This window comes from Aethina tumida, chromosome 1 (assembly GCF_024364675.1).
Source record: "Aethina tumida isolate Nest 87 chromosome 1, icAetTumi1.1, whole genome shotgun sequence".
Lineage (NCBI taxonomy): Eukaryota > Metazoa > Arthropoda > Insecta > Coleoptera > Nitidulidae > Aethina > Aethina tumida.
The window spans coordinates 45,578,920-45,602,140 of NC_065435.1; the positions used below are offsets into that span (position 1 = coordinate 45,578,920).

The 23,221-nt window shown below is 29.5% G+C and overlaps 1 protein-coding gene across 2 annotated transcripts in view; it reads left to right on the forward strand.

The window, feature by feature from the left end:
* Nucleotides 1–347: 347 nt before the first annotated feature.
* LOC109599485 (guanine nucleotide-binding protein G(o) subunit alpha) overlaps nt 348–23,221 on the forward strand; it is a 62,304-nt gene continuing 39,430 nt past the window's right edge. The window contains exon 1 of one of the 2 annotated variants that reach the window (XM_049962647.1): nt 348–789. In XM_049962647.1, coding sequence (XP_049818604.1) covers nt 672–789 — 118 coding nt within the window. In that variant the 5' untranslated portion in view covers nt 348–671. Of the gene's footprint in view, nt 790–7,253; nt 7,827–23,221 lie in introns of those variants that run through there. The other variant, XM_049962655.1, reaches the window with a different exon arrangement.

Here is a 23,221-nt window from a genome sequence, read left to right on the forward strand (position 1 = left end):
CATATAAAAGTTAATGGCAGTTTGAAAATGGTAAATCACTTATTGATAATATTTTGTTGCAGTTAAATAGTGTTATAAATATGCAGTAGTATGTAAATGTTTCGAATGGTGAATGAGAGGGAGTAGCGAAAGGAGGTGAGCGGATGGCAGGTTGGCAGGCAGGCAGCAGGAGCGTTAGGCCAGGAACAAGAGAGAGCGGACCGTACGGGAGGAACGGTAGGGAACACACGTCGCGGACGTGGAGCCGAGGGCGAGGAGGAGAGAGAGCACGCCGAAAGATTGGGTAAAAACCCGGTCCTGGCTGCGTCCATGCGTAGTGTGGGAGTCGGTGACTTGCGCAGTTGCCGGCGCTCAGCATCGAGCGAACGTGCGTCCGTAGTGACGGCTCTAGCAGGATCAGCGCTGTGTCGTCGGGTCTGTCAAAATATAATTCCTGCAGTAGGCCCACTGTGAAACAGTCCCCCAACAATTTAATTTGATCAGTTTGAGAGAACAGCGAACCGCACGAACTTGGTGGAGAGACTGTGCCCGTTGTGTCTGTGATGTGTGGTGTCGCGTCGCGTTCTTAGTGCCTGGCGCTCGCGGTCGTGGGAAACGACCCCTGGTATTCCTGTCGTGTTCGGTGGACGCAAGACCGGTTAACAACGTTTTGTAAGGAAGAACTGTGCAGGATGGGGTGCACATCGTCTGCGGAGGAACGGGCCGCGTTGGCCAGGAGCAAGCAGATCGAGAAGAACCTGAAAGAGGATGGCATCCAGGCCGCCAAGGACATAAAGCTCTTGCTTTTGGGTGAGTAGGGCCAGGCCAGGCGGCCGACACACGGTTAGGGCGGGGGTCTGTGTCGATTCCGACGTCCGCTGGGCGCGGGTGCGGCGTCGCCTGTCGCCACCATGCGCAACATCGCCGTCGCCGCCGCCGCCGCCGCCACCGCCGCACGCTGGAAAACGCCACAACGCCTCGTCATCTCGTATTTCGCACGGCCAACGGCGATTCTGCGTTTCATCCCGTTTTCTTATTGTTATTTATGATGGGGGTGGTTTTTCTTGCTTGTTGGCCGCTGCGATCCACACCCCCTGTGACTCTCTATCTCGCACCGCCAATTTTGTCGTTTTCGTCATGTTTTCGGCGTATTCTCCGCATTACTGACACCTTTTCGATTAATACTTGTTTAATAACGATGATTTCCTTAATTTCAGCTTAATACCACTGATATTACTAAACTGCAGTTCCTGGGAACGATTTATCGTGGAATTGAGATAACGTTCCACTCGAGCCACATTTATAAGCCTAAAATCGATTTCCTCTCTTTTTCGAATAAGGGTCTCGGATCTCGTATGGATAACTCGTATGAAAAACTTCTAATTACATTGGTACAGGACAAAATCTTCAAATGTTATCGATTTGTTTTATGAAAAGGGAAACGTATATATCTCGATTTCATTTAAAATATAACAAAATGAAAATGTAGGGATAATAATTCCTAAAATTCTATTCAATTATGTTGTTCATGAAACAACTTATAATGTTTATGGCGATTGAACATTAAAATAAAAAAATATAAGAATAAATAATCTTAAATTCATAAAAATTTGTTTCTACATTTAATAAAATTTATGTTACCTATCCATCTCTTTTAATTATAAATAATACCACTATGAAATTCGTTAAATATTTATTTTATAAATGATAATAATAATTGGTTGAGAAATATTATTGTCATTCATATTATTAAAATGATTAATAAAAAATCCATATTTCTAATCTTTTATTTATCGAAATTTATTATTATATTTCAAAGAAAGACCATTATAGTAATATCATATTATCTATCAATTTAGTTAAAAAGTAATATGTAATTTCTTATCATTTCAAAGAATTAATTTTTTATTAGAAATTTAATACAAAAATGTAATAAAACTAACAATATCACAAATTTTTATTAAAATTTCAAGACATCAAATTTCTAATTAGATTAGAATTAACAACAAATTCTAACTTTGATATATGAAAGTAGTAATTTAAAATTAGTTATTTAATTATACATGTAAATAAATTTTCCTTTTTATATTTTTTTCACTGAAAATGATGCTTAATATTTTATATAAAGCTTCAGACTAGTTTTATCTTATCTTTTTTAGATAAAACTAACTTACAAAAATACGGTATGTGTATGTGGTTTGGTGTGGTACAACGGAAGTTATACGGATTTCTATATTTGTGTGCAATTTAAAAATAATGAATTAAATAAATGTAATTTTCATTTATTCTTATACTTATTTAAATTGCTTACAGTATGGTCCATAGAAGATCGAGTATCATTGCTCAAAAAATAAAGCTATACATAACTTAAACATTCAACAACAACATTTTTTAAAGTCAAAAAATTAATTAGGACATTTTTTATAAAATCATAAATTCTCTATTATGCCAAATTCATCCTATAAATTGGGCACATACCAAATTTCATTAAAAACGTCTGTGATAGGATGAAAAATCTCATTTTTCTAATTTATTTCTTCTGACGAGCTGAACCATGGAGAAAAATATAAAAATATCTGTTTTCATTAAGTAATTATAAAATATTCACAAATATTTTGATATTTTATTCCATGTTTTGGTTGAACAAGAGAAAAAAATTAAAAGAATTGTATATTTAGCCACAGACCAATTAATTTGGTATGTATCTCTTTTGATGGCTCTTAAATTCGAAGGAGAACTTTTTTTCGTAAAAAGTGTTTCAATGAATTTTCTCATTGTTTAACTCTAAAAAAGTATAGTGACTAAAATAGAAACAATTTTAATAGAATGCATTGAATACTTTATTGTCTATCTTCTGAGGGATTTGTCACTAAAATCGAGTTAAAAATAAAAAATTTACGGAGGTGTTGCCATCTTAAATGGGCCACATTGTATGTATGTATGTGTTATATAAAAATAGTTCTTAAAATGCTCGAGTAATTGAAAGTAAACACGATAAACCTCTCAAATATAAATATCATAAAAGATTCTGAGATAATTTTGAATTTTCTCGTCTGCCACAGTATGATATAACCATGCCACTTACATTGTGCCTTTTCACAATAAATAATTAATTTCTGACCATGTTTTTTTTTTTGAAAATTATGGCACCTTTTATGATATACGTGTGTGAATGAAACCGGTTAATAACATTTAAAAATTAATAAACGACAATAAAGTTGTAAACACTGTAACCTACTTAAGATAATTACAGTATTTTTATATGGTTTGTTTAAAAATTCCACGATCCATGGCCCGGCTTCGTGGTTTCTATAAAAAACTAAAAAAATAAATTATTTGCTACCAAATCATTGTGTGGCATTAAAAAATCAATTCCAAGGCACTCATTAACTAATCTCCCTCAATCATGACAAATGACGTGAATTTGTGCGGTAGGGTTTACCGAAATCGAGGGAATGTCGAGAAAAAAAAAGAAACGACTTAATTATGTGTATTTTTATGAACTCGTTAGCCGAATTCACGTAGGTGGTTCCATTCACACCGTAAATATTTCCCTTTAATGGCGATGGAAAAGACCGTATAAATTTCCACGGGTCGTTGACATCAATTTGAATATTATATGAATGTAATTCGGATTGTTAATGTGCGTACAGAAAAAAAACTAATGAATGAACGCAACGAATCTAATATTAGCCTGCAGCATTACTATAATGCGTCCATATTAAAATAGCTTAATTAACTAATGGAGTCTGTATGATAATTTTGTTCTTAGCTGCACTACAGCCTTTAATTGAACAGAAACAATATTTCTTGCACAATGGATTAACCATCCAGATAATATTCATTTATTCCGTTACTTAATCGGCACAGTTTAGTTTCATTACATGTTTTCGCATCTATCTCGCCGTTTCGATAAAAATTTGTGCATTGAAAACGGTGAAGGTAAGTGTCACATGTGTGTTTAAATATTGATAAAGCCACAGATATCGCCACTCTGCCAAGCCAATAATATCAATAGTGGTGCGGTTTATCACATACATTTATTTGCACAAGTCCGCAATTTAATTAAACACAGATAATATCGGTTAGACAATATTATTTGTATTTTTCAGAACTGCACCACTGAAAAGCAGTGCACAAAAATAATAGATAACTTTTAAAACACTCGTTATCGGCAAGATAACGTTTGTTTATTTATTTATCTTAAGTCCTTGTAATTTTCTTTTATAATACCGATGTATATTGCTTGTTTATAATATTCTTTCGTAATCTTTGCAAAGAATAAGTTCTGTGTAATATTGTCCTGAACTTCTTTACATAACATACATTTGTAAAAATAGCTGGTCTAATTTGAATCTCAAATGTTGTTTTGTCAACGGGTTTGTGGGTCTTATGTGACTATTTTTTAGGGAGAAAACTTGATTATACGAAAAGAATTTTTTTCACCTTATTTTAAAATATTTCCCACCAGATATAACAATACACAATAGATAATGAAAATAAATATCGATGTTTCTATGTATTTATTACCTGACACCGTCAATTTTAAATATTTATATTAGAAAATCAACAATCATGTTCGAATTATCAGTATTTTTTTTTTCGATATTAAGACAGTGTAATGCCCCACTCGACAGGTAAAAATTATCAGGGTGAGGTTGAAAATTCACCTCGAATGGTGATGAAGCACGCAAACACAAGATAAGAAATGTTGATTACAAGAACGACCAAGAATGGCATGCTTATTCATACATTCCTGATTTCATGTCGCAATTGAGCACTGAAACGATAAAAAGTATTTATTACGGTATTGTCGATAAGATTCTGCATATTTTATACATGAAAGACACTATAAATTCACTCACTTTTATACATAGCAACAATGTAAGTTTGTGTCCAATTGAAAGTTGTTTAATTGGAAGTGTAACATTTTTTAAAACTGACATAAAATGTCCTACGCATTTATAATAAAGTTTTCTCCTTTACAAGTAGAAATATAAAAAGCTATAAAAATCATAAGATGGTTAATAAAAGATTTTAATGTGAAGTCGTATCTAAGAATGGAAACTATAAAAAGTATCTATTTATTACTGTATTATGGATAAGTTCTCCTCACCTTACTTTCAGAAATAAATATAATCCTTTGAAATGTTTGACTAACGAGGGTTGGGTTTGAAATAATATTTTTGTTATTAAAACTAAATACATCTTAAAGATCAGTTTATAAATAAAAACAATTGACTATGGCCGTTCTTTTACACATTATATAATTATTGAAAATGAAAAACTGTATAAGAAAAATAAAAATTGAGAAATAATTGTAAGATATTCGCTCTAATGACAATTTAATGTATTAAATCTATAAATAATAATAAATTATAGGGGAGAGCATGTTTCTTTTATTCAGTCAATTTTGAAAACAAAAAAATTGTTCAAATTCAAATAAATAAAAATGCTATTTGTCTTTCTTTATATTCTCTTCTCTATAGAAAAATGTATCTGAAAACCGAATGTTTTTAAAATCAAAAAATTGATAAAATAAGTAAGAGTAAGAGAAATAAAAAACTAAAAAAAAATGTTTTAAATTTATGAATAATCCTTTATTATCTGAAGAAACAAGTTCCTGGCAAATATTTATCAAATAGTTTTAAATTTAAAAAAAAAATGCTTCTTGCCATAAAATCTTATATCTTATTTTTTAAAATTATATTTTCATTATTAAAAAAAAATAAACACCAACAAATTTTATAATTTAAAATTAAAATTGTAAAAATTGTTATAAAGTCACATGATAAGAATAAGTTTTCAAGATCATAAGTCTCTACAAAACTATTAAAACATCGTTTCTTTCTAAAATTTGGAAAAACATAAAAAGTTTTAAAAATAATGAAATAAAAATTTTATTTTTTCAAAAAGTAATGGAAAAATTCTAAACATAAATATATTTTTATTACATAAATTTAAAAAATATATTAAATATCGAATTGAATTCGTAATTAAAACAGTAAAAATCATTGATAATTGGAATTAGATTTTAAACCTTTTTTAAAGGTTAGTTTCTTTAAATGAAATTTCAAAAAAAAAATGAATTATATTAGGATATATTAGAACATTTAATGTTTTAAGTATATAAAAAATGCTACCTTCCACTTTTATGTCAAAATGTGAAAAAAACTGTTTAACCTTTAAATACCTTATATTTTTTTAATTATTTTTTAAACATAGAACAAATTTTATAATTTAAAAATAAAATTGTAAAAATCATGTATGAAGTATATAATAATAAAATTTTTCATTATTGAAAAAAAGTAAAAAACCAACACATTTAATAGTTTAAAAATAAAATTGTAAATAAATATGTAAAAAGAAAAAAATGTAGAACTATGTAATATAAATAAGTAACATAATATAAATAATTTTTAGAGAATTATTAGAATTTTATTCCTTTTTTAAGATAATTTTTGAAAAAAAAATTATTTAAATGTACAAAAAAAATCTGCTTATCATTTTTATGTATTTTATTTTTTGAAAAATCATACTGGTAAGAAAAAATTCAAGGAAAGATATTTATTTTTATCCAGTTTTGACAAAATTTGAAAAATTTATTATATTATATCTACCAAATTAAAAAAAAAAATGTAAAAAGCAAAAAATTTTATTTCATAATTGAAAAATGTGTTTATGAAAATCATGAACGAAGGGATATAATTAATATTATGAAATAAAATTTCAAATTATTAAGTACTAAGAAATTGTCAGAGAATTTTACTCTTTCTTTAACTGAATTTTGAACAAAAAAATATGAAACAAATGAAGAAAATAATTTAATTTTTTCAAGAATTATTAAAACATTCCATATTTAATAAAAAAATCTTAAATATTATTCTTATTAATTATAAAGAAACAAGAACATTAGCCATTTCATTTATATTTTTTCTTTGGAAGAATGAGTAGAAAAAAACTGTCTTTTATGGAGATTCAACATGATCTTAAAATACCAAGAAATTATCGGATAACCTTGTATTCGGCGTCTGAAGGAACTGTCAGAAAAACATCGCTGAAACAATGGACCCCCTAATGAATCTGTTCATAGACGATGAAATCGGTAATTATCCACCTACGGTGTTTTTAATGTGGAACACAATTTTACCTCCATTCTTTCAGTTCAAATATTAGCCGCGTAAACAAGGCGGCGACTCGGCTACGCCACTAATTAACGTCATAATGTACACAAAATCGGGCGGCTGTTTTATTGCGAGCGCACAACATACTGTGTGCGTGCGGGCGCGACAGAGACGCACCGATAGGTAACCAATATTTGACATTCGCTCTATACAGTGCGCTCGCATGTGTGGTACACAGGCCGGGGAGTGTGTGTGCGAGAGAGAGCGCGACAGAGGGGTGGGGTGCTGAATGAAACATACCATCTGTCGAATAGGATACACAACAGCATTTAGATCCGCGTTAACATTTCACTAGATCAATATATATCGCTCCGTTTAACAATTCACGGTTTTCGTTCAATCTGTTGGTCCGTTGTTCGGTTCTGCATTGTTGTTGTTGTTTGTTGCCGTACTCGACCGTGTGCCCGGCACAGTGTGTTTTGTTGTTTTCGGGGGGTGGCACTTCGTCCGACGCCGGCTGTGCGACATTGCGGCGTGTCACAGGTTATTTCTTGGGGGTTGTTCAATTAAACAGAGCCACCACGTCGTGCCTACAGGATTGCGCCATGGGGTGCACCGTATCAGCGGAGGAGAGGGCCGCCGCTGCCATCACCCGAAAAATCGACCAGTCTCTCAAAGAGGAGAGCGAGAAGGAGAAACGGGTTGTCAAATTGCTCCTTTTAGGTAGGCACACGACGTCCTCCAGCGAAAGCAAGTAAATGCGGATTGTGTATTTGCTTTACTGGAGACCCGACAAACAAATTTTCAGTTCAGTTAGTTTATGTGTTTGCCTTATCGGTAAAGAATTGACTTGTTTATTCTTCGGTAGTCACGTAACGTAACTCGTGTTTTTATCTTATCCCTGGAAATCTGGTCCTGTACCTTCAGTAATGTATGTTTCCGTGTGTCTTCGGTGCTTGTTTTACACCATTTTTGGAAATGTGATTAATCACACAGTGTTTGGAAGTTGATTTGGCTTAACCACATCCTCGTTTTTATCGAAATTTTCATTCAGTCACGAATGTACATGTCCATGATTGTTTGGGTACACAGATAAATTTTGACACAAACGATAACACAGTAAAATAAGAGGGAAACACCTCTGTAACATGTAACCATTATCGGTTCAAAAGATAGTCAAGAAAGAACTGTATGGATGCCATAAAATTGTTATCTATATCATCCGACCTAGGCTACTATCACATTTTTAAAGACAAACATGAGAGAAATAAAATAAGGCACTGTTTATGAGAAAATAACTTCTTAATTTGATCTGGCATCATAAATATGAGTACTTATCAAATTTCATAAAAAATATTGCCTATAAATGTCTGTGGCTGAGTTGAGATCACATTTTGGTTGTTGTAATCAACTAGTTATGGAACAAAGTGTCAAAAATATCAAAGAATATCAAATAGTTCTTACAAACAGTTTAATTTCTAGTTCCAACAATACCACAAGTTGTCTATTTCACCATATTCACTAATGACACCACACAGTTATGCATTTTTAAAGATATTTTAATAAGTGCCAATCAGATTCTGAGAACGTTCACTTCATTGTTTGATCTTAAGATATTTTTGACACCTCTCTGGCTTAGTCAATCAGAAGAAATAAATAAATTATAAGAGCTTTCCCACATGCTTATTAATGTTATAAAATTGACTTTAATCGTTTAGTAATAAATAAAAAAGGTACAAGGATGCTTCCATCTTAAATGAGTCAAACTTTGACGATGTGCAAAAAATTTTGAAGTTTCAGACCCCACAACGATCCATTCGATTAACAACAACGGGTTCTGCTAGACTTAAACTATTTCAATTAAGAACCGTGTCATAATAGATAATAATTGTGAGCAATGTCAAATTTATGTGATAAAACAATGAATGCGCGTTAAAAGCGGCACGTTATCGTTGGAAGATACTTAGAAATTGGCAGAATAATCGTCCATTGTGTGTTACAAGTGATTCATGTAATTTGTAGGACATTTTTGCGAATAATTATTACATTCGAATCGTTTCCACAATTATTCATTTGCCCAGGGAAACATGCAAAACTAATTAACGGCAGATAAATTTTAGGATATTTATTACACCATATGGTGGAAATGTAGTGATATAATAAAAATAGCGTTGGCATTTTAAATAATACACATAACACACAAATCGAATTTCATCAGAACCAATATGTAGCCCAAAACAAAACTGTTTGCATTGCAAACATTTTACCACTCCGATTGACGTAATGCCGTGCAGAAAAACACAATTCAATCAGAACAATCACGAATGTGACCAATTCAGACTAGCCAAACTAACTATTGCACGTCCAACGGACGCAAATATCGATTACATTTCAACAGGTCGTCTAGACTGGAGGATACGTATTACTTCAAAACGATCAGTCAATGATCAATAGATGTTTTGGCAGAGAGAAGAGCTTTTTTTTTTAGTAAGGACACTTTGCAACGTTACGTCCTTCAGTCTTTGAAACACTGAAAATTTAACCACGAGTTCGGGATTAATAAGTGGCGGAAAGACATTGTCGGCGGGTCGGTTGATTGCTAAATCTGAATGACTTGGTGATACTCCGGATATTACGAATAATCACAGTTCGAGTAACCTTAGTGACAAAACGGATATGTATCATATAAACACAATTCTTTCTCGTTTTGTTTATCAACCCAATTAGCATATCACTGTTTTGCTGTTAAACCGTTTAAAAAAATGTTTTAAAATATTTTCGAACAATTATGAATACTAATGGTAATTTTAACGACAGTTATGCAGATTGTGTTAGCACGTATGTGGCGGTAGATAACGTATTGTACAGAGTGTTCCAAATTATTTGTCTTTTACTGCTGTGAGTATTTCGACACCAGAATCAGGAATACTGACTCAGTATAATTTATTTCTGATGATGATACATGTACTAAAAATGTTGAGAATATGTTATTATTTCAAGTAGAAATAAGAAATAAAATCATCATATTATTTCACCATTATTATTTCCTGACGTTTGGCTAGCATCTCCAGAGGTCTGATTTGGTTCGTGTTAAAGAGACATAATACCAACAAACGTCGACCTATAAACCCGTACGAACATAAATTTTTATAATTAATGTCATTTTAAATTATGTTTAATTAAGACATAATGATATTTCTCAAAAATATTGATATTCTGAATACTTCTACCATCCCAAAATTTGAATATATAGTACATAAAATTAAAACTAAGTATTAATACATATTTTAGAGATTTCCATAATTGAATGTGATCTTAAAATATCAGAAAAAAATGTGATATATTAAATTATGTATGTCTCAAAATTTACTTGAAATATTATTATATTTTAACTGAAGATAATTTAATATATCATAAATTATATATTTTTGACTTTTTTCTGATGTTTTAGAGACATATTCAATTATTTCAAACAAAAAATTCATACATACTAACCTGAAATTTTAAAAATAATATATCTTTCTGAGATATAAAATTAAAGACAAGTGTAAATACAAGTTTTTGAAACTTCCATAATTGAATTTGTCTTTAAAATGAAATATCATCATATCTTAATTAAAGATAATTTAATATACCATCATTTTTGAATTTTTTCAGATATATTAAAGACATATTCAATTATTTCAAACAAAAAAAAATCGTACATACTATCCCAAAATTTCAAAGAAATATATTTTTCTGAGATATGAAGTTAAAGACAAGTGTTAATACATATTTTTGAATTCTCCATAATTATTTTTTTTTTTAAATGACAGAAAAAATTCCCCTAAATTGATAATATTTGAAATTATCTATAACAATATTAAATATCTCTATTTTTTTTTAAATATTGTCATATCTTAACTAAAGATAATTTATTAGATCATAAATTATATATTTTTTTCTTTTTTCAGACATTTTAAAAACATATTCTATTATTTCAAATAGAAAATTCGTACATACTATCCTGAAATTTAAAAAATATGTATTTTTCTGAGATATAGAATTAAAAACAAGTGTAAAAACAGAAATCTCCAAAATTGAATTTGTTTTTAAAATGGTTGAAAAAAATCCCAAAGATTGGTGATATTTTAAATTATCTCTAATAATATTATATACCTCGAAAGATTGTTATATCTTAATTAATTTTATCATAAATTATATATTTTTGACTTTTTCCAGATATTTTAAGGACATATTTAATTATTTCAAATAAAAAATTCATACATACTATCCTGTAATTTAAAAAATATATATCTTTCTGAGATATTAAAATTAAAAATAAGTGTTAATACATATTTTTAAACTTCCATAATTGAATTTGTCTTTAGAATGAAATTTACTTGAAATATCGTCATAGTTTAACTAACGATAATTTAATATATCATCATTTTTGACTTTTTTCAAATATTTTAAAGACATATTCAATTATTTCAAATAAAAAATTCGTACATACTATTCTGAATTTTCAAAGAAATATATTTTTCTGAGATATGAAATTAAAAACAAGTACTTATCCTTATTTTTGAAAACTCCATAATTGAATTTGCCTTTAAAATATCAAAAAAAAAAAAATCAAAAATTTGTGATATTTTAAACCATATTTAATATCTCGAAATTTATCTGAAATATCAATTTATCCTAAAGATATTTTTATCTAACATAAATTATATATTTGTGATTTTCTTTCCGATATTTTAAAGATAAACTCAATTATTTCAATGTTTTAAGTAATTTTTAAGGTAAGAAAAAAAAATGTGACAAAAGATCAGAGATATCAGAATGCGGTTTTGCAGCAATCATCGTTCCAAGAAATAAAAAATGAATTGTGCACACTTCTACTTAATTTTTCTCTAACTGATCTGGAAATACTCCTCGCAACAGCCAAAGACAACCAACTTGGAACACACCGCATAACTTTTCGAAAATGACTGTATCATCCTCTAAAATTAGTCGATTTCCTGTAACTAAGTGCCGTTTAAAATTGAACGTTACAAAGTAACTGATAACCACATCATCGATCTCGCGGTGGTTTTCGTTCGAATACCCATAACATGTGTATATTTTCACAATTCATATAAATAGTCCGGCCCGCTAAACATATATGTAGTTTTAAAAGTCATTGTATATTTTCGTTCGTCCGGTCTGGTAACGTTATTCCGTGCGATACAAGTCCCAGTAGTAGTAAAAGTCGAGCTGGGCGATATTTGTTTATATAGTTTATTAACGTCACCGAGCCCCGATGTTTGCCTTTCCGCATTGAATGTGTGCCATACTTGCGGTCGTGAGGAAAAACGAAAACCAAACTTGTCACAAATTGTTTGAAGTAAAAACTTCCATTCGTACATTTTGTATTATTGCAGTGACATTTTTGCATAGTACAATTACTTACGCCGCGACCGAACACCACATAATGTTAAATATGAGGTCAAAACATTTAAGTTCAATTGAACGTACCTCTAATTAAATACCAAGCCCGACCTCGCCAATTAAAAGTTCACCGAATTTAAAATATATTGTTATTGCCGATTAAAGTAAACCTAAAATGATTTTATAAGAGATGATTATTCACTATAAATTGATTTATAATTGATATTGAATTACGGACGAATGTTTGTGGAATTTATTGATGTAATTTACTGTTCTTAACATTTTTTACATGCATAAATATTGTTTTATTTATATAGCGTGCCCCATTTAAGATGGAAACATCTCAGTTAGTTATTTATAACTCATTTTTGTGAATAATGGCCCAAAAGACAATAAAAAACTCTGTGGTTGACAGAAAAATTGGTTTCTATCTTTCAACCAAGATCTATTATAACATTTATTAGAGTCAAAAAACGAGAATATTGAGGGCATTTTTCAAAAAATAAATAAATCCTGCATTGAATTTAGCTTCCTTAAATTAGATTTATATTAGTTAAAAAAGTGTGTAACTGACTGTATGATTTTAGTATATTAGAAAAAATTGTTCTTATGATCTTGGTAATAAGAATTAATCTATTTAAGAGAATAGTTTCGTATTCCCAGATGTTTTAATAGTTTTTTCATGATTTACATGATCAGAATGAAACCATAGAATAGGGTCAAAATCTGAGAATGTACAGTTTTATTTTTGTACTAAAGATCAGAAGTTAAGGTACAGTTATAACTTTTAAAGATATTTTAATAAACACTAAGCTGACTGGGAAAATTGATGGTATTAAGTCACCTGATATTCTGATATTCTCACACATTACTGATTTTTGTATCTCTGGTTTAGTTGATCAGAAGAAATAATTTGTTAGAAAAATATGACTATCTATGACTGCTAAATTGAATGGAAAACTATTTTTTTTTTCATATTTGTATGTAAATAAATGTAATAGCAGACCTCTGGCGAAAGATATAGAGGTTCTATAAGTAGACATATTTTATGCAACATTGTTGCAGTCATATTTACTACACGCATCTTACAATCAATCGTACGTAGTACGCTCAAACTATCATCTTTAAATTGCTTTTAATCCATTTTATGTCTGAAAAATTAAAGAACGCAGTTTCGATTTTACGATTTCTTGTCTATTTTAGTGGGCACTAAAATTTCCGCGTATGTACACGTTAATTTTCAGTTTTGAAAACTCAGTTATTGACGAAGACTTTAATATAACCTAAAAGCAACATTAAATAATCGTGAAATGTACCTCTAAACAAATATCGCATAAACACTTTGCGCACGTCTAAAACTAGAAAACAGTCGATGCTGCTGCACGCCAATAAATTTTATTGCAGTTATAAAAGAGTTATTAAATTAACGAAGAGGAAATAGAATGAATATCAATTACAGCTTAATGCACGTTTTAATGTCGCTGTGAATTACACGAGAAAGCCTTTGGACACAGTTGAAATTATGGTTATGCCTTTATTAATTGTCAATTGATCATTAAATTGCACAATGATTAATTGTTAATGTGACACTGTTTTATGTTGGTGTGAAATTGTGACGTTAATTGTTATAAATGTTTACTTATATTGGTCTCCATGTGCGAATTTTTGAGCAAAACATGTGGTGTGTTACAAGAGACGTTTGCTAAAGTTACACCAAATCACATTTCAACCAAAGTTACTACAATATTTTTTCCTAAAATTAAAATATTTTTGTTTAAACTAATTTTAAGTAATCATTTTGTGCTCCGAAAAGTTTATTGCCTTCATTGTTTATATTTCTTCACCTAAACATTCAAATTTAAGAAGGAAATATTTATGATAAACATAAGATTATCTTGTTTTAGTATAAATGTTTATTTATATCTATTTTCATGAATGAATTTTACAGTAAAATGTGGGTTCTGGATCATTTACAGTTTTGGACTCAGAATTTTATTATGTAAAGAGACTGAACTGTAACAAAAATAACTAATAGTCACATGGAGAACTATCAGGACAATGTGGTGGATGATATAGAACTTCCCACTTAACATTTTGGAGCTTCCTTTGAGCTTCTAATGCGACATATCGTCTGAGTTGTCCTGAAGAAGTAGAACGCCTTTTCTATTGATTAACATGTCAATTTACAAGCAGTAGACAGCTGCATTTATAGTTTGCCCTCTTAGTAAGTCGTAAATGTGTAAAACTCCTCCACATGGTATTCAGAATCTTTCAAGGGTTAAGACTTTTTTACCAGTAGATTCACCTGCTTCAACCAATTATACAAACAGGCAAGAATTATCGCAATCAAGCCATTTTTCCTCGCATGTAAGAATAAGATCAATAAAAGACTCATTTGCGTTGCGTGCAGAGAGAGAATTGACATTAGTCAAACACCTAATTTTGTTATCATCACTTAATTTATGTTGAATCAATTTTTCCAACTCTTTGTTGAAATTTGTTGCATGAAACTTCTTTCTAATTGTTGATTCATCATACTTTAATGACTCCAAACATGTTGCATGAGGATTTTCCACGAGATATTGCTTAATATCTTCGTTGGTGTAGGTTTCAGTACGACCTGGACGTTCCTTTCCTTCAACGCATTCATTGTAGACAGATGAAATTAAAATTATAGCAGTTAAATGCTCCATTATAAAAGAGCAAATAAAACTATTAAAAAATATTTCAAATTAATAGGTCTAAATATATACTAAATGAGTGTTCAAATTTAATATTGTTTTGGTAAAACCATGGATGTTATGACAAGGAGTAAACGATTAAAATTTGGAAACAAAATATCAAAGATTTTAGATTATTTTTAATATTTAGTTAATTATGTGTTTGTCTATCGATGTTATTTAAACACTCCCCAACAGGTCTTGGGATTGATTCAATGGGGTGGTTTATTTTCCCTTCAGATATAGTATCCCAAGCTACCCATACCTCATCTCTTAGAACCTCCAAAATCCGTGGGGGCTGAGGTAAATTTTATAAATTTCTATTCATCATATTCTAAATATGTTATATGGGTGCAAAGTCGGGGAATCTGGCTAGCCATGGTATCAGATTCATATGAGTCTCTTCAAAAAAGATTAAACTAACCCTAGCAACATGGGTTAACAGTAATATATTGCTGAAGTATTGGATCCCTGGGCCGATTAAACTAATGAAGACTATTCGTCTCCACTACTTCCTGAAGATAACGTTGGGCTGTCATGTTGCCTCTATTAAAGACTAAAGGTAACCTACTTCCATGAGCAATAGCATCTCATACCATAAGGCCCATTATTCGGTGTAAATGTGTGGTAAAAAATAAGTTTACATGAGAAAACCTTTACCAAACATTACCAAATTTTAATAGTTTACTCCTTGCCATAACATCTATGTTTTACCAAAAGAATATTGAATTTGAACACCTCCTTCGTGGAGGTGTCATTTAGTATATTTCCTATGATTAACTAAACCACCGTATAAAGTGTCAAAAATATCTGATAACATTAAATGGTGACTTAACCCATTAATTTTTATCGTTTTCTATTATCAAACATTGTTCACAGTCCTTGACCTAAAAATTCAAATTTAAGACTCGACGAAGAGAAATTAATGAAGTTAAAAAATAATTTATCTTGTTTGTATGGCCCTTTGTTGAGGGAATCTTAAAACTTGAACGAACGAAATTAGATTGAAGATAATATCCCGTAAATATTCCTCGCGGCGCAACTCAATAAAATCTAAAAACTAATTATCACCGTCGCGCTAATAAAGAAATTAAATGTCATCCGCAAAAGCGATTCGTGGAAAATTGAGTATGTGCAGCGGCGCCCGGCCGATGGTTAATCTAATGCATATTTCATACGGCATAGCGGCCAACAGAAACCAATTGATGTCCATTTAGGACCGCGAAACTTTTAATTTTGGCCTGGAAGGTCTACGTGATCGAAAACCGATAATTCATCAGCCAGACGCCAGCGAACGCTTTTCCTCTTCCTGTCCGGAACAAAGAGGCGGCCCGGCCTTCTGCTCCCGCCGCTAAAAGCCCCCCTCAATCGAAAACAAAAAAAAAAAAAGGAAACTTCCGAAATCGCCTGCCGTTTCTTCCTCCTCTCGTTCCACCCGGACAACATCCTCCCGCTTAATGAAACCATTATTAGTCGTTAAGCGGCGTTTTATTTGCAAACATTGTACCGCCGGCAAATTGTCTCTCGTCGGCTATTAGCCGTTTCGCTGGACGTGTCGGTTTGTCAATTTTATCGCGACGGCACTCGTTTTAATGACGGTGGCGCGGTTGTTTTTAGTCGCGGATGAGTTAGCCGATGTAATTTGATAATCGGGAGGGGCCCTCCTCTTTTACTCGTTTCGCGAAAGCGTTCGCCGACGTTTCCATTCCTCTTATTTGCCCGTGTCAACTTTTACGTCGAGGAAGTGATTGCAATTTTAACTCGAACAAACTCATTTACATTTCCTATTAATTGTTCGACGCATTACTTTCCGATACACCAATGGCCAGTCACAATAATGAAAACCATTAAGTGATTCATGGTAGAACATTTTTAATTGCCGCATTTAACTGTAATCATGTGAGCGTTCATTCATTGAAACTGTTAAATCCATTGTTTCCGATTTGTGGTTTATGTGCAACACACATACATAAATCGATTGTTTATAAGTGAGATATCAGCAAAATTGTTGTTGTATCGACATCGAATGTTTGTGTGTAGTTTATTTTAAAAATCAAAGAAAATTGTATATCGTTTCATTTCAGTAAATGCTGTTTATAAATAACGCTCTCAAAAATTAATTGAAGAGATGCGATATTTTTAGAAAGGAAGTGATTGAAATAAGTGTTTGGTGTTCCTTATCTTTAGTGCATCCTAAATTAAGTCTTTTAAAATTTTATTTAATGTAATTAACTTTAAGGAGGAACGATGAACTCACTTTTATAACGTTATTGAAACTTTTGCGAAATAAGTAATTTATTCGTAATTATGATTGGAATAAGTAGATAAAATGTAATATATTTTTCTTGTCATTCAATTTTAAACACGATTATAACAATTTCCATACAAAATAATGTTACAAGACAGAATAATAAGTTGTTTTTCATACTGTCAATAAAGTTTGAAATCTTTTAGAAAGAAATACATATTATCCAAAGATTTATGAAAGATTTCAAATCGTTCTAAAAAAATACTTTAAACTATGCTGTACAATAAAAATAAATATATAATTATTTTTTAAAACTTCTTAAAAACATTTTTTTTATATTAAAATTTTGTACAATATTTTCCCTTTAAATAGTTTATATGTAATGTTTTCTTTTTCCTTATAAAGGTTCTATAAAAGATTGTCTTACTAACAAAATATCAATGTTTATACTGTAAATGGTGGAAACAAAATAATGTTTATTGAAATTCTGGAATATATACATAGTAACACTAAAAACAATTTATACTATGTTGCATAATAAAATCAGTTCTATAATTTTTCGTTTTCCCTTTTAAAAATTTTGGAAAAGATTATCTCTTTAAGTGAATATCAATATTTATACTGTAAATGGTCGACACAAAATAAAATTTTTTGAAATCTTCAAATATATACCTTGTAACACTAAAAATATTTTATACTATGCTGCATAACAAAATCAGTTCTATAATTTTTTCTTATCACTTTTGAAAATTCTGAAAAAAATTTTTTTTCATACTGTAAATGGTGGAAACAAAATAAATAATAATAAAATCAGTTGTATAATTTTTTCTTTTCCCTTTTTTAAAATTCTAGAAGAAATTGTCTTTCTAACAGAATATCACTATTTATACTGTTAATGGTGTTAACAAAATATCAATATTTGTAGTGTAAAGGGTGGAACCAAAATAAAGTTTATTGAAATTCTGGAATATATACATAGTAACACTAAAAATTATTTATACTATGCTGCATAATAAAATCAGTTCTATAATTTTTCCTTATCCTTTTTAAAAATTTTGGAAAAGATCGTCTTTTTAAATGAATATCAATATTTATACTGTAAATGGTGGAAACAAAATAAAGTTTCTTGAAATCCTGAAATATATACTTTGTAACACTAAAAATATTTTATACTATGCTGCATAATAAAATTAGTTCTTAAATTTTTTCTTTTCTCTTTTGAAAATTCTAAAAAAAATTGTTTTTTGAACAAAATATCAATATTTATACTATAAATGGTGGAAACAAAATAAAGTTCTTTGAAATACTGAAATACATAGCTTGTAACACTAAAAATATTCTATACTATGGTGCATAATAAAATCAGTTGTATAATTTTGTCTTTTCCCTTTTTTAGGATCTGGAGTAGACTGTCTTTCTAACAGAATATAAATATTTATACTGTAAATGGCGGAAACAAAATAAAGTTCTTTTGAAATCCTCATAATACTAAAAATATTTTTTATACTATACTTCATAATAAAATCTATTCTATAATTTTTTCTTTTCCTTTTTAAAGGTTCTGGAAAAGATAATCTTTTTAACACAATATGCTTATATTCCAAACGGTGGAAACAATAGTTTTTTGAAATTCAGTAACATATACCTGAAAAAAAATATTTTATACTATGATGCATAATAAAATCAGTTCTATAAATTCTTCTTTAAAACTTCTAAAAGGACATACTGTAAATACAAGTTGTAAATACAGTTAATAAAAGCTGCTTATAATTCTATAATATATGTTTCTAGTAATACTAAAAATGATTTTTACTACTTTTTTTCCTCTTTAAAGCTTCACAAAGAAACCTTTTTTGTAACAAAATCTATTCCTCAACCTGTAGGAAAAAAATAACATTATTAATAGTTAAAAAAAGTGATAAATTGCTTACGAAATATGAAGCTTGTACGGCTCAAAGAAAAAGTTTACAAATATGTTTCTATTAACGATGTTCTTGAAAACAGTTACAATACAAATTTGTTGGTCTCAGTTTCGTCGCCTATAAATAATCCCGAATGGTAACCGTAAAAGCAAGTTGATGGATGGTCGGTAGATTCGACGGGTTTCTTAGTTGGTGCAGCCCAAAAATAAACAAAAAAACAAACGTTCATTCATCGCCGTCCCGATATTGGCCGTACAGAAATGGCCCATGAAATTAGAAATGCCATATGAAAGCCATATGTTAGATGGGAATCTCGCGCTTCTAGTGGTTTTAAAAGGCACTTTATATCGTTGCCGAGGCCGACTGTTTTGACATACCCCGACATATCAAACATTCAGTTGTTCTGGGGATTTGTCGAAATTAATGGTCGCCATATAAAGCGTGCGTTTATTGCATTTGGGAACAGTTAATGGACCCCGTTCCCCATAATTCCGATTCGTACTCGAATGTTTGTAATTATTACGCATCTTATTTGTTTATAAGTGCCGCGAACGCGACGCCCGACGAATAATTATTAGCCCACACTTCGGATAATTGTGTCACATTTAAAATTCGCCGGTGTCGCGATTATCTGGTGACAGGAAACGAATTTCGATCGACCGTTTTCCCATTAAAGTGCCGCGCATAGTTTGCAAATATGCAATTATCTTACGAAAAGTAATTATTCACGTCTTTAAAGCTCGCGATTGATCAGTCTTTCTTAATTGTGTGCCTCTTAATTACCCGTGTAGCTTTTCCTGACAGCTTCACAGTGGCCATTCTCAACGATTCCACGAACGGGTACATTCACGTCAATTTATATTAAAAGGTTAATTAACATGAAATTAATTTTGTTGCCGTTATACAATATTTACTGTGGCCGTTGTCTCGGCACTACCCGTGACATGCAAACACGTCTGAACTGAATCGATCCGCCTGAAGAGTCATAATTAACATTGTTCTTGCATCGGTGTAATCGATTTGGGAATTGCACTTCAATGTTTGTCTCTATGGTGATTTTAATTTATTATATCGTTGAAAATATTCGTAAATATTCATCATTGTTTGTTAGGCTTATTCATTTAATTTCTGATAAGAAAATTTCATGGTTAATCATAAAGATAACAGGTGATTAAAGCTCCAAGAATTAAGAATGTTGGAATTTAATAAATATCATATAATTAACAATTTCTTCATAATATAGTTAATTTATAATAAAAAAAATACAATAATTCAGATAATTGTTGAATCTTGATAATTTTCCAAGATAATTGTCAAAATTTTTGATAATTATTAGTTGATAAATGAAAATAAGTTATAATAAATTATCAAAAATTGATAATTATTCATATAATCTTTAATTTTAACTTATTTTAAAGATATTTTACAAAATTTCATAATTATTCAGAAAATTAATAATTTTTATATGTTTAAACATTAATATTATATTTTATTTTTAAAGAGTTTTTGAATAGTTAATGATACAGCAGATAACTTAAATAATTACCCTAAATTAATAATTATTTATATAAATATCATTCTTTATATTTATTATAAAGATATCTTAAATAGTTAAAGAGAAGGTGTAAGATAAAAATTAAATATTTATCACATTTTAATAATAATCCAGATAATTATCAAAATTTGATAATTATCCAGATGATTATCAATATATATATATATATATATATATATATATATATATATATATATATGTTAAAAATTAATGTTATTTTTTATTTTTAAAGTCATTATGAATAGTTAATGAAAGAGGAGATAATAACTGAAATAATTATCAAAAATTAATAATTATTCATATAAATATAATTCGTTATATATTTAAAACCGTTATTTTACTTATTTTAAAGATATTTTAAATAGTTAAAGAGAAAGTGTAAGACAAAAAATCAAATATTTATCACATTTTAATAATAATCCAGATAATTATCAAAATTTGATAATTATCCAGATGATTATCAATTTATATATGTTCAAACTTAATGTTATTTTTTATTTTTAAAATAATTATGAATAGTTAATGAAAGAGGAGAACTTAAATAATTATCAATAATTATTAATTATTCATGTAAATATAATTCGTTATATTTTAAAATTTTATTTATTTTAAAGATAGGATAAGGTATCAAAATTTGATAAATATCCAAATAATTGACAAATGTCTATGTGTTCTTAACTAATATTATACTTTACTTTTAAATAGATTTTGAATATTTGATAAAAAAGTAACTAAATAATTATTAAAAATAATTATCCATATAATACCTATAAATATTTATATAAATTATGTTAAAATATTTATGTCTTATCAAAATTTAACAATAATTAAGATAATAGTCAAAATTTGATAATTATCTACATAAATATCAATCTTAGAAGAAGGTATAATTTAAAATATTTAACTATTTGACAAAATTTGATAGTTATCTAGATAATTATCAGTAATTTTAAGTTAAATTATTATTTTTTATTTTAAAATGGTTTGAATAATTAGATATTATATAGAGAATAATTTAACAAAATATCAAACAATTATCAAAATTTGATAATTATCCAAAAATATCAATTTTTATATCTTCAAAATAATCATTATTTATTAAAAATTACAGTCTTATTAATAAAAAGACAAATTATGATTCTAAAAACTCAATAAAAACAATATAATGAACTTAAATAATTCAGAAATTAAAATAATACTGATAATAAATAATGACTAACCTTATAAAAGACAAATGAAACAGATTACTAAGAAAAAATTCCACATTTCCATAATGAGATATCGTTTTTATTAGTCACATAATGTAATTTAGGTTATAGTGACGTTTTTCAAATATTTCTCTGTCTGAAATTCTGTAGGTTTTTTATCGAATATATGTGTACATATTTGTGACTATAAGATTTTATTTATTTGTATAACTTATGTATTTTTAGTAATAATCGTGTTTCATTGATATTATGAACAGTTTACACTTATCACTTTTTAATTATAAAGATAATTAAGCGATTTTTAAATTTTGTTAGATATTTTAGAAGAATTTGGGGAAAATACAAAAATTCTTCCTCAGCCTTTACATATTTTCAATCGACAATTATCAGCATTCATTAAGTTAACACGAGAACGTTGGAGTGAAACAAAACGATTCATCTCTTAAACAAACCACCAGCAAGGAGGTTTTAAATTACAATCTGTTGTGGAACAGTTGTACTTAATAGAGCACATGTATGTGTAAGAGAAATCGATTGATCCACAACTGCAAACTAAACTGTAACACAACCACGAAACCAGCACAAAATTAATCTGTTTTCCGACAAAACATGATTTCTCGACACTTCTGTTTAATGGCGCCGTTAAAACATGGTGATTTGAGAGTATTATCATGACAATATCGTTCGTTACACGTATTAAATTTTATGCACACGTTAAATGCCATTGTTGTAATGACCTAAACTACGGCTAAAGGGGATTTCGGCAACGTTAAGTGAGCGTGGCCCAGTCATCATTCTATTTGCCGTCATCCGTTCTATTTCGGTCCGTCAAAAAGTTCGAACATGCACACACGGTGGACATAAACTTTTTCCTCTTTTTTTTTTTTGTTTTTGTTTTCGCTGTTTCCAGGTGGCTTTATTGGATGCCGTGGATTCCTTCTTTACCAAAACACATATCAATTACCTCACAACTAACTTGGTCTGATGAGTTTGAGTAATTGATGGGTTGAAACACTTTAATTTATTAACCGACAGTTCTGTGAAAAGTTTCACGTT